At 35.1% G+C, this 16,609-nt stretch overlaps 1 protein-coding gene across 1 annotated transcript; it reads left to right on the plus strand.

Annotated features, from left to right (window-relative positions):
- The first annotated feature begins 4,241 nt into the window (after positions 1-4,241).
- Positions 4,242-13,487, plus strand: NKX3-2 (NK3 homeobox 2). The gene is made up of 2 exons (XM_073610012.1): positions 4,242-6,210; positions 12,375-13,487. The coding sequence occupies exons 1-2, from the start codon at positions 5,844-5,846 to the stop codon at positions 12,848-12,850; spliced, it is 843 nt and encodes a 280-aa protein (XP_073466113.1). The 5' UTR covers positions 4,242-5,843; the 3' UTR covers positions 12,851-13,487.
- Positions 13,488-16,609: the final 3,122 nt, after the last annotated feature.

The following is a 16,609-nucleotide window of genomic DNA, read 5'->3' on the forward strand; positions in this document are numbered from 1 at the left end:
GACACTTTGCAAGGGTGCATGCACTGACACTTTGTATAGATACGTATGCCTGCACCTTATAAGGGCACATGCACTGGCACATTGTAAGGAGACATAAATTGGCACTATGTAAGAGTACATGCACTAGCGCTATATAAATATATATGCACTATGTATGGGTGTTTGTATTGGCCCTTTAAAAGGACAATTAAACTGGCACTGTGTAAGGGAACATCTACTGGGACTATTAATAGGACATGCACTGGCACTATATAATAGCAAATACACTATTTTCATTGCACATGCACTGACACTATGAGGCTCATTTACTAAAGGGTTCAGAATATTTACACAATATGGTGTGTGAATATTGCCTTCAATTATCCATTCAAAAGCAAATTCAAGTTTACACATTTCTCCTGCACATGATTGCATAATTATAACTCAATATCCATGCAATTTATGAGTGAAAATTCTCAAATCCTTTAGTAAATCAGACTGAATGCTTTTGCACAAGCACTCTATAAGGCACCTGCACTGGCACTCTGTATTAGCACATTTATTGGCACTGTGTAAAGGCATGTACTATTCCCCTATTCAAGGGCTTCTGCACTGGCACTATGTATTGACACATGGCACTGTGTTAAACCATATATTATTTCTCTAAACAATGGCTTGTGCACTGGCACTGTGTATTGGAACATATATTGACACTATATAAAGGCATATATTATTTCCCTTTACAAGGGCGTATGTACTGGCACTGTGTAGCGGAACATATATTGGCACTATGTAAAGGAATATTATGTAAAGGCATATATTATTTCCCTATACAAGGGCTTGTGCAGTGGCACTGTGTATTGGTATACTGTATATATTGGCACTAAGTAAAGGCATATACTATTTCTCTATACAAGGATTTGTACACTGGCACTGTGTAATGATACATATATTGGCATTATGTAAAGGCATACTCTTTCCCTATGTGCACTGGCTCTGTGTAGTGCTTTTTCCACTGGCACTGTGTAAAGGCACCTTGCAATTTCCACCCTGACATTTTCATATAGATGATCTACCAGTATTTAATCCCTATCAGAAAATAGGAACAGCTTTATTTGTGAAAAGGAGAGGTTTTGACTCTTGATGACTCGGGAATTAAAACATACCTTTCCCCTGCACATGATCCTTTAGTAAATCGTCAGATGATAATGGCCAGTACACAGTCAAATTGACTGAAATCGTTAAATGTAATTGGCTAGGAGGAGTAGATATGTCATGTGTGTTTGGCAAGTAATATCATTTTATTTATATATTTATTTTTTATAAAACTGTTTTTATTCTAGCGATTGTAAGAAAGCGGCAATTAATTAGTGGGGTGAATGGGAGCAGAATTATAGATCTAGAGATGGTCATACATTGATGAATATGAGTTGATTATCGGTGACATCAAACTCCCTATAATGTATTATGACTGTCAGCAGAGAAGTATTATCTAATATTTATATACATATACAGTATACCAATGTACTATTATATTCAGTACAATGATGGTCGGTAATTCATGGCATCTATCAAAAATCATCTTTCACATAAAACTGTATTTAGGATTTGAACTTGTATTTTCGGCTGTTAGCAACATTGGTCTATATAAGCCAATTGCGGCAATATCGTATCCATTGTATAACCCCCCAATACAACTCCCAGACTGATCAATCAGCTATATATCGATCCTCTCCATTCTGTAGGGCTCATTAGCTAACTGGAGAAGATATTCATTTGAGTTTGCTATAAGGAATGTTCGCTCATTGCTTAGTATACAGGACAACCATTCTAGCTTTGTATATTCAATCTTGTGTAATAAATAATGCCTGGAAAATGGATGGACGATTAAAGTTAACACCGCCTTACCTTATTTACTAATCTCAGTGAACTTTGACTTTGCTAATTGAACAGGCTCAACCCTTCTAGCAATTCAACGCCAATGTCTGTTTTGAATCCAATTACTCCACGCTATGATTAAATTTACTAGGTTACTAAGTTGTTACTAGGGTATTTTTACTAAAAATTCGAATTATTTTAATTGGATACAGTATAGTTTCCGAGTGGATTTCTGGTAAAACCAAAAAAAAAATAGTCCCTTCAGATTTACCACAGAGAAGGGTCCACACAGGACGATGTGCACAAATTGTACAGATTCTAATGTGTCCGAGCCGAACCGATTGGCTGAATCCAGACAATCGACATCCAGTGTAACAATATAGGAAGAACTAATATCCATCAGAAGGGAGAGGACACATTGGTGATTTTGCCAAGTTATTATTTGGGTTAAAAATCACCTATATTAAATATTATATACAAATTATATGCAGAAATCTGGTAAATACTAAAAGACGACTATTTCTATTAATAAAGGAATATTTGTATGTCCTTATCAGGGTCAGACTACCCATGTATCGGCAGGAGAAGGATCGCTGTCAACTCTCTTATGTATAATTTATCTATCTATCTATCTATCTATCTATCTATCTATCTATCTATCTATCTATCTATCTATCTATCTATCTATCTGTCTATCTATCTATCTATCTGTCTGTCTATCTATCTATTTATACAGAGAGAGAGAGAGATATTACTTAAATTTTCTATCTATCTATCTATCTATCTATATGTCTGTCTATCTATATGTCTGTCTATCTATCTATCTATCTATATGTCTGTCTATCTATCTGTTTATACAGAGAGAGAGAGAGAGATATTACTTAAATTTTCTTTCTATCTATCTATCTATCTATCTATCTATCTATCTATCTATCTATCTATCTATCTATCTATCTACCTATCTATCTATATGTCTGTCTATCTATCTATTTATACAGAGAGAGAGAGAGATTACTTAAATTTTCTATCTATCTATCTATCTATCTATCTATCTATCTATCTATCTATCTATCTATATATATATATATATATATATATATATATATATATATATATATATATATATATATATATATATATATATAGATTATATATATAGATAGATATCTCTATCTATCTATCTATCTATCTATCTATATCTCAGTATATCATTTGAAAATAATACCCAATTATTTCTAAACTATGCTTAGTAAAATGAAACCTAACACTCACTCAAGCAATATAATATTGGTCATTTTTCTATAATTTTTGTTTATATTTGGTTCAGCGATTTTAACAATAGAATAATATTATTATGCTATTTATATTTTTATCATCTATATTTATATATAAAAGATAGATAGATAAATAGATAGAAAGATAGAGAGAGAGAGAGAGAGAGAGAGAGAGAGAGAGAGAGAGAGAGAGAGAGAGAGAGAGAGATCATTAACAACTTGGAATATCAATATATGTAATTTGCATTTGTTTGCAAGTTGGAAATGTGTAAATTACGAGTGCATGAAATGCAAAGTAGTATATAGTAATAAAATATTATACTATTATAATTGTATTTATATGTGTATTAGCTTTACTTTTATAAAAAAATGGGTAGATAGATAGATAGATAGATAGATAGATAGATAGATAGATAGATAGATAGATAGATAGATAGATAGAAGTAATAGTAGAACAGCTTAGAATAGCAATAAATAATCTGGGGAATGTTTTGCCAGTTGGGAAAGGTGTAAGGCTGGTCTCACATTATACAATGTTCTTCTACAATTTTACCAAAACCATATAATATGAGGTCCAATCTAAACACTTGCAATGTGTATACAATCAGGCTGGCCCTTACACTATATAGTTGAAGGTAAATCTAAAGGAAATTGAACAACAAAATTGTATAATGTATGGCCAGCTTAAGTTAAGTGTACATATATGAATTAAAAAAGATATATGTAGGTTTGCAGTAAATATGTATAAGAGGTTGGAATAATTCAGTATGTTCCTATAGTATTGTTATTTACCAAGAGCAGCAGTCTTCCTCGTCCAATTAGGAATTCGTTATGGTCGATCTAATACACATTAGCGATGCAGGTAAGAGGTCGTCTGGTTTTTGGTTAGTAGCTTTTGCCATTCAGCTAGTTAATCCCTTACTGTGTGGTAACATCACTAATTTGATTTATTTTCTTGCACACTAATGGCACTCTGTGTTTTCATGCTGAGGATTTAGGGGTTAATATCTCAGCGTATGGTCAGCATTCCCAGGAGTTGTCTAGCCAATGAGATGCGCCCTGTTCCAAAAACCAGCCAATCAGAACGCGCTGGCTGCAGCTGTCACTCACAGGTGAGCAATGAGAGAGAAGAGAGTGAGTGCAAAGACATCATCCAATGCCAGAGATCCCTCTGCAGGTAGCTCAGCCTGTATAGAAGAGCATAAGAGGGACATCTTGTATACAGGACAGCAGAGAGATCTGCAGGACAACACAGATCTACAGGACAACACAGATCTACAGGACAACACAGATCTACAGGAAAGCACAGATCTACAGGAAAGCACAGATCTACAGGACAACATAGATCTTCAGGAGAACACAGATCTTCAGGAGAACACAGATCTTCAGGAAAGAACATATCTACAGGACAACACAGATCTACAGGAAAGCAAAGATCCACAGGAGAACACAGAAAGACCTCTGCAGGGAATCACAGATCTTCAGGATAACACAGATCTACAGAAGAGCACAGAGAGATCTACAGGGGAGGACAGGGGGCACATTTACAAGGGAGCACAGAGGGACAGATTTACAGGCGGATAAGGACAGCCCAGATCACATCCTGTACAGAGAGCAGACAGGGACAGCACAGCTCTCAGCCTGCACAACAATCATAGAGGGACTGTACACAGAAGAGGGATATCTCTGATCACAGACCTTTTCCTGTAGAAAAATAAGAGGCAGCGAGAGCAGAGACACAGAGAGTAGACATAAAGGGCAGAGACACAGAAAGCAGAGGCACAGAGAGTGTACACAAAGAGCAGAGCCAGTGGACACAGAGAGTAGGGACAGTGCAGAGCACAGAGAGCAGAGGCAGAGGACACAGAGAGTAGGCACAGTGCAGAGAGCAGAGGCACAGAGAGTAGACACAGAGAGTAGGAACAGTGCAGAGCACAGAAAGCAGAGGCACAGAGAGCAGAGGCAGAGGACACAGAGAGTAGGCACAGTGCAGAGTACAGAGAGCAGAGGCACAGAGAGCAGAGGCACAGAGAGCAGAGGCAGAGGACACAGAGAGTAGGCACAGTGCAGAGTACAGAGAGCAGAGGCACAGAGAGCAGAGGCAGAGGACACAGAGAGTAGGCACAGTGCAGAGGCACAGAGAGTAGACACAGAGAGTAGGGACAGTGCAGAGCACAGAGAGCAGAGGCACATAGAGCAGAGGCAGAGGACACAGAGAGTAGGCACAGTGCAGAGGTACAGAGAGCAGAGGCACAGAGATTAGACACAGAGAGCAGAGGCAGTGTAGGGAAGATCCTGGGGATCAGTGGTGTTCCTGCCCTGTCTGTGCTGAGCAGAGAAGACATCTACAGAGGTGGAGAAGGTCGGAGGGGTCCTCGGTTTGCCTGGCCTGTCTGGGGCAAGGAGGACCTGTCTATGTGGAGGCAGGCTGTTCCCTCCCGGGTCCGCTCCCAATAGCAGAGTGCGGTGATGCCATCCAGTAGATGAGATCCTGGGATCGGCTTTTTCTTTTGTGTGTTTCTGACAGCAGACGTTCCTGTGCGCCCATTCCTGGACATACCTGGATAAGTGGAGCGAATGACCCCCCCAGTGATTTGCATGGGCTGTCATCTGGCTTCTCCCCAGTGATCCGATCCTCGGAGGGGAATCTTAGCAGCCTCAGCCCCCCCCCCCCCTCCATCATCCTCATCCTCCTCCTCATTCCCCCTGCAGATGGCTGTGAGGAGCTCCGGCACCCTGACCTCCTTCTCCATCCAGGCCATCCTGAACAAGAAGGAGGACCGAGGGGCCACCTACCCCAGGCTGGGCTGCCTGATCCCCGCCAGCGGCAGCCCCACCACCCCCGCCTGCTGCTGGAGGCTGTTCGGGGAAGTGGAGGCCAGAGGACTGGCAGGGAAGGAGCAGGCTGGATGGGACTCGGACTCTGCTCTCAGTGAGGAGGGGGACCCGGGGAGGCCGGTGGAGGGAAGCCTGAGGATGGAGGAATCGGGGGTGAGGTCCATGGAGGCCAGACCTAAGAAGGAGGAAGAAGAGGAGACCCCGGGCTGCAGTGACTGTGAGATCGCAGCCAGTGGCACAGGTAAGGCTGAGGGGCTAATGGGGGCTGCTGGGGTCATACTGGGACAGTCTGAAGAATACTGTCATCTGACATGTCACCAACATTGACCCCTCTACTTCAATTCATATACTTTGTATATGTACAGTGCAAATATCAATACATTATAATTAAAATACACCCCCCCCCCATCCAAACATGATGTCAACATCACACACAAGATTCCCTGGAAACATTCATGTCTTTTTTTTATATTATTATACACTAATTTTACTTATGTGTCACTAACTTCATTGTATACATTTCACATAATTCCTATACACGAGTGATGCAATCTATACAACAACCCCCCCCCCCCCCCCTCCCTTCCTTACAGTGCCAGCAAACACTATACAACTAGACAAGGCCTCACATGCATATACTTATTATGATGATATAATATCACACACACAATGGAAGAATCACAAATATGAATCTTTTCCTTATGCATAATACAGAGAAATGACATACTGGGGCAAAAATATAAACTCATAAACAGCTAATAACTATATACTAATGCAAACGGCTCAATTACAACTCTCCAACACCAGCCCAAGACACTCTATTTTTAGCCACTAGACTGTAATTTACGAATTTCAATGACATAACTGAAAATAACTGTCACTCTTTTTTTTTTTTAATACTTATCGTGCTGTATCAACTTTATAAATGGAGCCTATATGGTTACTACATAGTATGCTGAAATGGCATGCAGGAGCAAACATGATCAACTCATTTAAAACTTATTATTAGTTATATACCAATACAAGGGCTACTGTATGTTACAATAAAGTGACATGCAGGGACACAACTATAAAACTCACTCAAAACTTATTAATAACTATATACCAGTACGATGACTATAAAAAAGGTGAAATGGCATGCAGGGGCAAAACTAAAAATATATACAAAAAAGTATCTATAAAAGTATCCATTATATATTTTTATATATTATATATATATATATATATATATATATATATATATATATATATATATATATATATATATATATATATATATCTTGTTTTTATGCAAATCAACAAATCCAAGTATCAGGAGGGTAATATAATACATTGTTTATTTTAATGACAGAACAAGTTGGGTGAATGTGACTATTGCTTATTATTATTATTATTATTATAATTATTATTATTATTATTACTATTATCAAAACACCACTACCATTCTCTATAATGTCTTTACCACATTTATGCTTGCAATATTAAATATACGTATACTGTATATATATATAGATATATCTATCTATAGCTATAGATAGATAGATACATCTATATATAGATAGATAGATACATCTATATATAGATAGATAGATACATCTATCTATACATCTGTCTATCGATAGATAGATAGATAGATAGATAGATAGATAGATAGATAGATAGATAGATAGATAGATAGATAGATAGATAGATAGATAGATAGAAATTCCGAATGAACTATAGTGGCTCCTAATCTGCCTGATTTATTATTCACATACATTTTACCAAGTTAATTGAAAATTGAATCCGGCAAATTTCCTATGGACCGGGGCTTACTATATGACCCACCATTTATCCACATAAAAGAGCTAGTTTACTAAAGTAAACAATTGATTCTTAAATACCCAATCAGGTACAAGGGAATTAACAAGAAAATAAAATAGGATACACATCTTCCTATGATCACAAAGCAGTATAAAATCACTCCATACTTACTTACATAGTTACATAGCTACATAGTTACATATAGTTACATAGTTAAGTTAAAAAAAGACACAAGTCCATCCAGTTCAACCAAAAAAAAAAGATAGATAGATAGATAGATAGATAGATAGATAGATAGAGATAGATAGATAGATAGATAGATAGAGATAGATAGATAGATAGATAGATAGATAGATAGATAGATAGATAGATAGATAGATAGATACAATATATATATATATATATATATATATATATATATATATATATATATATATATATATATAGACGTACAATGACAAATAATTTACTATGCACAACAGTTAAAGTACCAATGATAAGCCTGCTAGTATTACAAGAAATAATAGTAATAGTAGTAATAATAGTGGTTGTAGTATTTGTTTTGTAGTAATACTTTTTTTATCTTTGTTTTCGTTTCACTTTTAGTTTAGTGAATTATTGCTAATGCTTTTCCATTTGCTTAATTTACTAAGATGAAAATTTGATGAGTGTAATTTTGAAGATGAGTGTGTGGTGTTTTCATTACAAGGGATGTGTCACTCTCTCTCCCCTGTGACTGACCTGTCATCGTGTGGGCGTGGCTCCAGGTTCCAGGGAGGTGTCAGGAAATTCTTATTGTGTCTGTATGGTGTGATGTACACTCAAACAAAACCAGAGCTTCAGATTATTCCCCACATCTGGAGCAACACAACCTGTGTATACAATAGTTGTATTCTTATTCTGTGGGCGATTTGGTAGGAGGTTAAAACAATGTTGCAAATATTAGTGTGTTTTGCTTGGCTTTTGTGGTTTTGTAGTGTGAACGCTTTTTGTTAAAGCAGTACAGAAACAATAAAAAGTGTAAAGTGTATTTTTAAATCGATATTATAAGAATCACAGCTGGGAATAATTTCTATATCTGGCAGATGGAACGTATATTATAGATGCAGAAAAGGTGTATTCTACATATATATATATATATATATATATATATATATATATATATATATATATATATATATATATATATATATATATATATACATATATAAAATCGACATAAATAACCTACATATTGGTCTGTACATTATATAGAAACATGTTATAGATATAGACAGAATTATAAATAACTTATTATATGTAATTATAATGAACAACTAATCTGGTAACTAGAAAGGCCTTCGGAATATAGACGGGACTATATATCTCCTCCGAACAGCAAGATCTTAAATAAAAAATAAAAATAGATTTAAAACAAATCTAAAAATTAAAACAAATAAATAATAAATAAATCTCATATGAAAAAATGTGTGAATCTTGAATGAAAACATTTATGAATAGACTCCATATAATTAATAAAATACATACATTCTTACTGAGGTCGGGAATATATTTTCTATAAATATTATGATAATTCTGCAATTAATAAATTAAATCAATACATTGCCTTCATGTTGCGGCTGACTGTCATTGGGGAACTAACGATTTTTCAGCAATGTACATACATACAAACATTTAATATACGTATTATTTTAGTATATGTTCCTATATGTTATATATTATTACATGCGGCGGCGTATACAGATGCGGCAGATGCACTGGAGGTATATTATACTTTCTGCATTTGTTACAGGGAGGTATTGTGAAGTTTAGGTTTAGACAGTATACTTGTTAGACTATAGTGTTGGTCGTGATGATATTACATATAACTTATTTTTTATTTTTCACTAACACTGGGGTAGATTTCCGCAGGCTGATGAGCACCCTAGGAGCAGCAGACAGAATAGCACATCGAAGGGTGATTTATTAAGAGTAGGGAATTTCCATAGTAAATGACAGCGATTAGGCAAAGCTGTGCTCTCTTTGAATACCCAATCGTACTATGGAAATGTTTTATAAAAATAGGATTTTTATCTAGCATACGATTACTGCAACACAGTTTCAGCTTATTTGCTAAGCTCAGTGAATATTATTTTCCATAGGTGTACAGTGCCATAAATCACATGTGTTATGTGATGTGTCCTCTGGTGATGTGCAGTGGGTACATCATTGTGTATACAGGACTGTGTGCCCTATGGCTGCCAGTCAGTGTCAGATGCACCGTGCTGGTGACCTCCTGGCCTCTCTCCTCGCTGAGGTATTAAGTTCTGTAACCAAAATTAACTTCTGACCTCCTAGCCTAGAAGGCCCTCTTGTAAATGATTTGCATAATATAGGAGCTGAATGGGATGGGGGCATCTGCCTGTCAGCCCCTCACCAGCCCTGGACACCACAGTGCATTGGAGGATTGTGTCCATTGCAGGAGATAATATATCTATCTATGATATTATCGATTTGTATAAATATATATATATATATATATATATATATATATATATATATATATATATATATATATATATATATATATATTATACTTCATCTCTGGTATTAAGGAATTGTACCCTTTGTATGTATTACTAGCGAGCTTCATAAAGAGTGTGGATGCTATAGGGAGATAACCGAACTTCTGACATGTGAAAATACACTTTTCTACAGTAGCAAGCAAGGGGTGTCCTATCTCCTTATAATAATAATAATAATAATTTCTTTCTTTCTTTCTTTCTTTCTTTCTTTCTTTCTTTCTTTCTTTCTTTCTTTCTTTCTTTCTTTCTTTCTTTCTTTCTTTCTTTCTTTCTTTCTTTCTTTCTTTCTTTCCATAAATAAATAGCGACATAGATTTATCTAGTGGTTATCTCACATCTTTATCCACCCATCTTATATTACTTATATGGATTACTAGTGAGCTCCATAAAGAATCTGGATGCTAAAAAGGGTGATAACTGAACTTGAACCTGTTGAAATACTCTTATCTATAGCAGCGAAATGGTGCCATATCTCATTTGGACTTATATAATGCTTTTCTTTCTTTCTTTCTTTCTTTCTTTCTTTCTTTCTTTCTTTCTTTCTTTCTTTCTTTCTTTCTTTCTTTCTTTCTTTCTTTCTTTCTTTCTTTCTTTCTTTCTTTCTTTCTTTCTTTCTTTCCTTCTTTCTTTCTCCCCCCCCCTCTCTCTCTCTCTCTTTCTCTTTCTTTCTTTCTTTCTTTCTTTCTTTCTTTCTTTCTTTCTTTCTTTCTTTCTTTCTTTCTTTCTTTCTTTCTTTCTTTCTTTCTTTCTTTCTGTCTCATAGATTTATCTAGCTAGCTGGTATCTATCATATATATATATATATATATATATATATATATATATATATATATATATATATATATATATATATATATATATATATATAATTTTATAATTTATATTTCATAATAAATAAATCTAAAGTTAATAATTCTGAATGTAGGTTCCTTGCTTGCTGATAAATATATAAATATAATGCAGAGTACAATAGGCCATAGCACTTGGATATTTTCGATGACAAAAAAGTAGATGAAAGAAAAAAAAAAGAAACAAAACAGATATTTTGTCTGCACACAACTGGATGATTTATGCACTAAACATTACTTTTAACTAGTTAATTTAATCAGTCTATGCTTCTTTACTAAGTATGTATGTATGTATGTAAGTATGTATGTATGTATGTTTGTATGCCTTCCTCTGGATCAACTGTGGGTGAAGGATTGTGTATATGGAATTGTATTATTATTTTTTTATTTTTATTTTTATTTTTATGGTTGAAATGGATGGACTTGTGTCTTTTTTCAACCTGACTAACTATGTAACTATATGTAACTATATATAAGTAAGTATGGAGTGATTTTATACTGCTTTGTGATCATAGGAAGATGTGTATCCTATTTTATTGTCTTGTTAATTCCCTTGTACCTGATTGGGTACTTAAGAATCAATTGTTTCCTTTAGTAAATTAGCTCTTTTATGTGGATAAATGGTGGGTCATATAGTAAGCCCCGGTCCATAGGATTCAATTTTCAATCAACTTGGTAAAATGTATGTGAATAATAAATCAGGCAGATTAGGAGCCACTATAGTTCATTCGGAATATCGATTATTATTATTATACACGTTAAAATAGCGCCAACAGTTCACGCAGCGCTTTACAATGTAGAAGGGGGAACAGCACAATTGCAGTCCAGTTCAATACAGAGGGGATAGGAGGGCCCTGCTCATAGAGCTTACATTCTAAAGAGAGGGGTGGTGGTACAAAATGCCTCTCTCTCTCTCTCTCTCTCTCTCTCTCTCTCTCTCTCTCTCTTTCTCTTCTTAGATATATCTATCTAGAGAGAGAGATAGATAGAATAATTATAAGAGTCATTAATAAAAGTCATTGTCTATCTGGTGCATTGATGATCATTTCTTTGCTAATCTATGCTTTGATTACCCATTTGACCAAGTTTATCGATTACTGCCTGATTATCCAGTTAACTATAATGTAATGAATACAGTGCTATCCTATATTATTGTAGCCTGTGGTACTAACATCCCGATTTCTCCACAGATCCCAGCCCCCCAGACGAGGACCCCAAGTGTGACCAGCTCCTCCTGGAGGCCCCCAAGCAGAGGAAGAAGCGCTCCCGGGCCGCCTTCTCGCATGCTCAGGTCTTTGAGTTGGAGAGACGATTTAACCACCAGCGCTACCTATCCGGACCAGAACGGGCCGACCTGGCCGCCTCCCTGAAGCTGACGGAGACCCAGGTGAAGATCTGGTTCCAGAACCGCCGCTACAAGACCAAACGACGGCAAATGGCTGCAGACATGATGGCCACGGCCCCGGCCGCCAAGAAAGTGGCAGTTAAGGTCCTGGTGAGGGACGATCAGAGACAGTACCAGCCTGGAGAGGTGCTAAGGCCGTCACTAGTGCCCCTACAGCCCCCATACTATTACCCTTACTATTGTGCCCTGCCTGGCTGGACGCTATCGGCTGCCGCAGCGGCCGCAGCAGCCGCGGCAGCCTGCACTGGAGGGACTCCTTAAAGCAGCCGCTATTTATTATACTCATCACTGTCCAAAATCAGGGGAGCTGGGGCTATCCCCTAATCAGCCTGCTGACTCCATCACAAGATCAAACCAGACAGGCTTCCTCCATGGTATCCATGCTGTTTGAACTATGTATAAGATTTACATATTATAACTACATATATTTTTATAGACTGGACTTGGTTGGAACTTGGAAACCAACAAAAGGTGCTAGCTGGGAAATGAGTACCGAATCAAGGACTGCCAGTCCCTAAATGACTCTGTGGGTGCAACTGGTAGGATCTGTGGGGTTCTGACATTCCAAAGTCTTCCTGCCTATTCCAAGTCTGATGTTCCTTCCCCACTACCAGAGCCCCATCCTTCATCAGAAAGCCTTACCCCATGGAAATCTGATACTGCCCCTAGCACTTTCCTACTATACATAAGTATTTTTTTTCATAGCCAATGTGAAGACTGATGGTAGGACAGAGTCTTCCTAAGAATAGCCTGATTGCCTGGCCTGCTTTGTGGAGATGATCCTGTAGAGGTGGCCTGCAGCAGAGGGCTCCATAATGCTCTTGTTGTCAATGGATCTTTTTTTTTTTAAGATGATGTATGTTTCCCTCTAATTTATAAACTACAGTTGGAAAAACAAGACAGTCTTGTGATTTATTCTATAATAAACTGTTTTTAAATGTATTAGAGTTGTATTTGGTAATCTTTGTGTGCTGAAAACTACTTCTACAATTAATTACAATAATAACATTAATGATAATAATACTAATGATAATAATGTGATTATTAGTATAATAATCCTAATTTAAAGAATAATTTTCCTACCAATACAGCTATTACCTAATTCACTTTGCTGTATACCTCTGGTATGTATGTGCTAATTCTTTTTCAGATAATTGGAAGTATTATTATTATTATTATTATTATTATTATTATTCCAGGTAATAGGATGTTCCAGTATTGTTATTATTATTATTATTTTAGGATGCTCTAGTATTATTGTTATTATTATTATTAATATTTCAGGTAAGAGGATTATTCAGAATTACTTTAGTTATCATTAATTCAGGTAACAGGATGCTCCAGTATTTTTTTTAATTATTATACTATAATAATAATAATAATAATAATAATAATAATAATAATAATAATAATAATAATAATAATAATAATAATTATTATTATTATTATTATTATTATTATTATTTCAGGTAATAGGATATTCCAGTACTGTTTTGATTATTATTATTTAAGGTAACAGGATGATTTACTATTATTATTATTATTATTATTATTAATAATAATAATAATAATAATAATAATAATAATAATAATAATAATAATAATTTCAGGTACTAGGGTGTTTAATATTTTATATATATATATCTATATATATATATATATATAGATATATATATATATATATATATATATATATATCTATATATATATATAGATAGATAAATCCATATACAGTATATATAGATATATCTATATATATCTATATATATATAGATCTATATCTAGATCTATATATATATAAATATATTTTCTCTCTCTCTCTCTCTCTCTCTCTCTCTCTCTAGATATATCTATAGATAAAGATAGATATATCTATATCTATAGATATAGATATATCTATATCTATATCTATATCTATATCTATAGATATAGATATATCTATATCTCTCTATATATATAGGAAATAACCATAGTGTTGTACATTCAGAATGTAGGAATAGCATTTTCTTGAAATCATTCTTCTATTGCTAAGATGTCAACAATGAATAATCAGTTACTTTTGATGCATGGAAGAAGCGTTGTTTTTTTTTTTTTTACTAAAGGCAAATAGGCTGTTCACTTTGCCAGGGGAGTTGCACTTTGCAAGGAAATTTTCCCCAGAACTTGTGACAGTGGTGAAGGTTTATTTTGCAAAGAATACCCTGTCACATTTAGAGTAAATAATATATATAAAATAATAATAATAATAATATTAATTTAAAAAATACAGCATTTTTGTTTGCACATGACTGGAGAAATATTTTTAATTACTATTGCTATGGAGTAAACAAACTACCATTTTACTAAGAAGCCATGCCTGTATTATTATTTATGAAAATAATGGAATAACAGAATAATGATAACAATAGCAACAAATTGATGATGATGATTATTATAAGCATAGCTCAGTTAGTTGTAACAATAGTGGTAATATAGATGGTAATACAAATGGCAATACAAATCTAAGGCTACATGCACATAGCCATAAGAATTTCCTGATCATAGAGGCAGGGTTTTTTTTGGAATAGTGTTTTATTCGTAAAATGATCAGTAAAATGCTTGCCTTCAGATAAGGTTTTTTTTATGCATAAAATTGTAGTTCTGTATCCTCCTGCTTTTTTTTTTTTTTTTTTTTTTAATACCAGAATACACTTCTTGCAGCTATGTAAATGTGTATAAATAAGTTTACATGTGTAAATGTGTATTTACTGTCTATCTTTTTTAGCAGGAGCTGGCAGAAAAATCCAGCGTAAAAAAAAATTCTTCATCTGGTGCATATTTACACATGTTAAAGCATGTATTTATGCATGTAAGGCCTCATACAAATGGGCGGAATGAATGCTGCTGTTACAGGGACCTGGCATTTCTATTTTTTATGCCTCTGAAAGCAGCTCTAGGTTATTTATTTTGCATATACACATTGGGGTTTATTTACTAAAGGCAAAAAGACTGTGCACTTTGGAAAGTTGCTCCAGAGTTTAGTAAATGTGCAGAAGCTCTGCTGACTTTCATCAACCAATCATGTGCAAACAAAAATGCTGTTTTTTTTTTTTCCTTGCATGTGATTGGGTATTCTTTGCAAAGTGAAGCTTTACCTCATTTACTAAGCTCTGGAGCAACTGCACTTTCCAAGGTTCACAGTCTGTTGGCCTTTAGTAAATCAACCCCATTGTGTCGTTTACAAGTGTATTTTAGAGCAGCGTTCAGGGGTGTAAAAAAAAAAAACCCCAAAAAACCCATACCTGTGCAGTGCGCACTTTATGCTCATATGTGTGCAAATGTACATAATAAGTGCATAAAATGAATATTCTGGCCAGAAGAATGCATTTATGCTCAACACCATACGCACACATATGCATATAAACATGAGTTCCAAGTTCGGGTAGAAATAATCCAGCATATCTGCAACAAAATTTCATACGCCTGTGTACATGTGGCCTTAATGCGAGTAAAGTATATGTGTGTAATTTCATTGTAGTGGCTAGAACATAATTTGTTAGGCTGAAACTATGCACATAGTTATTGGTGTAATTTACATATATGAGCGCATAAACATGCTTATAGGCGCATAAACACATGCATATTTGTTTATGCGTCTATATGTGTGTTTATGCGCTCATATACGTAAATTACACCAACAAGATTCTCTCTGAATGCAGGTTTGGGGCATTTTTTTGTGCCCCCAAACACTGCTCTAAAATACGAAAATAAATGCCACAATGTGCACACATTGGCTAATACTGAACTGTGTTTAGAGGCAAAAAAAGGAAGGAAAAATAATTCTAAAAGCTGCACTTTTTCTGCCCATTTGCATATAGTATAATCAAAATAAATACATGATAGTTGCTGATCTCTAATCAATACAATGTAACTTTAAAAGTAATAAAGATAGCATTCCCAAGGAGATAATACTTCACTCTCCCAGCTGTTAGTAATAGATAATATACCGTATATATTTTTAATATTGTAATTACACTGCAT

Source organism: Aquarana catesbeiana, linkage group LG01, assembly GCF_042186555.1.
Source record: "Aquarana catesbeiana isolate 2022-GZ linkage group LG01, ASM4218655v1, whole genome shotgun sequence".
Lineage (NCBI taxonomy): Eukaryota > Metazoa > Chordata > Amphibia > Anura > Ranidae > Aquarana > Aquarana catesbeiana.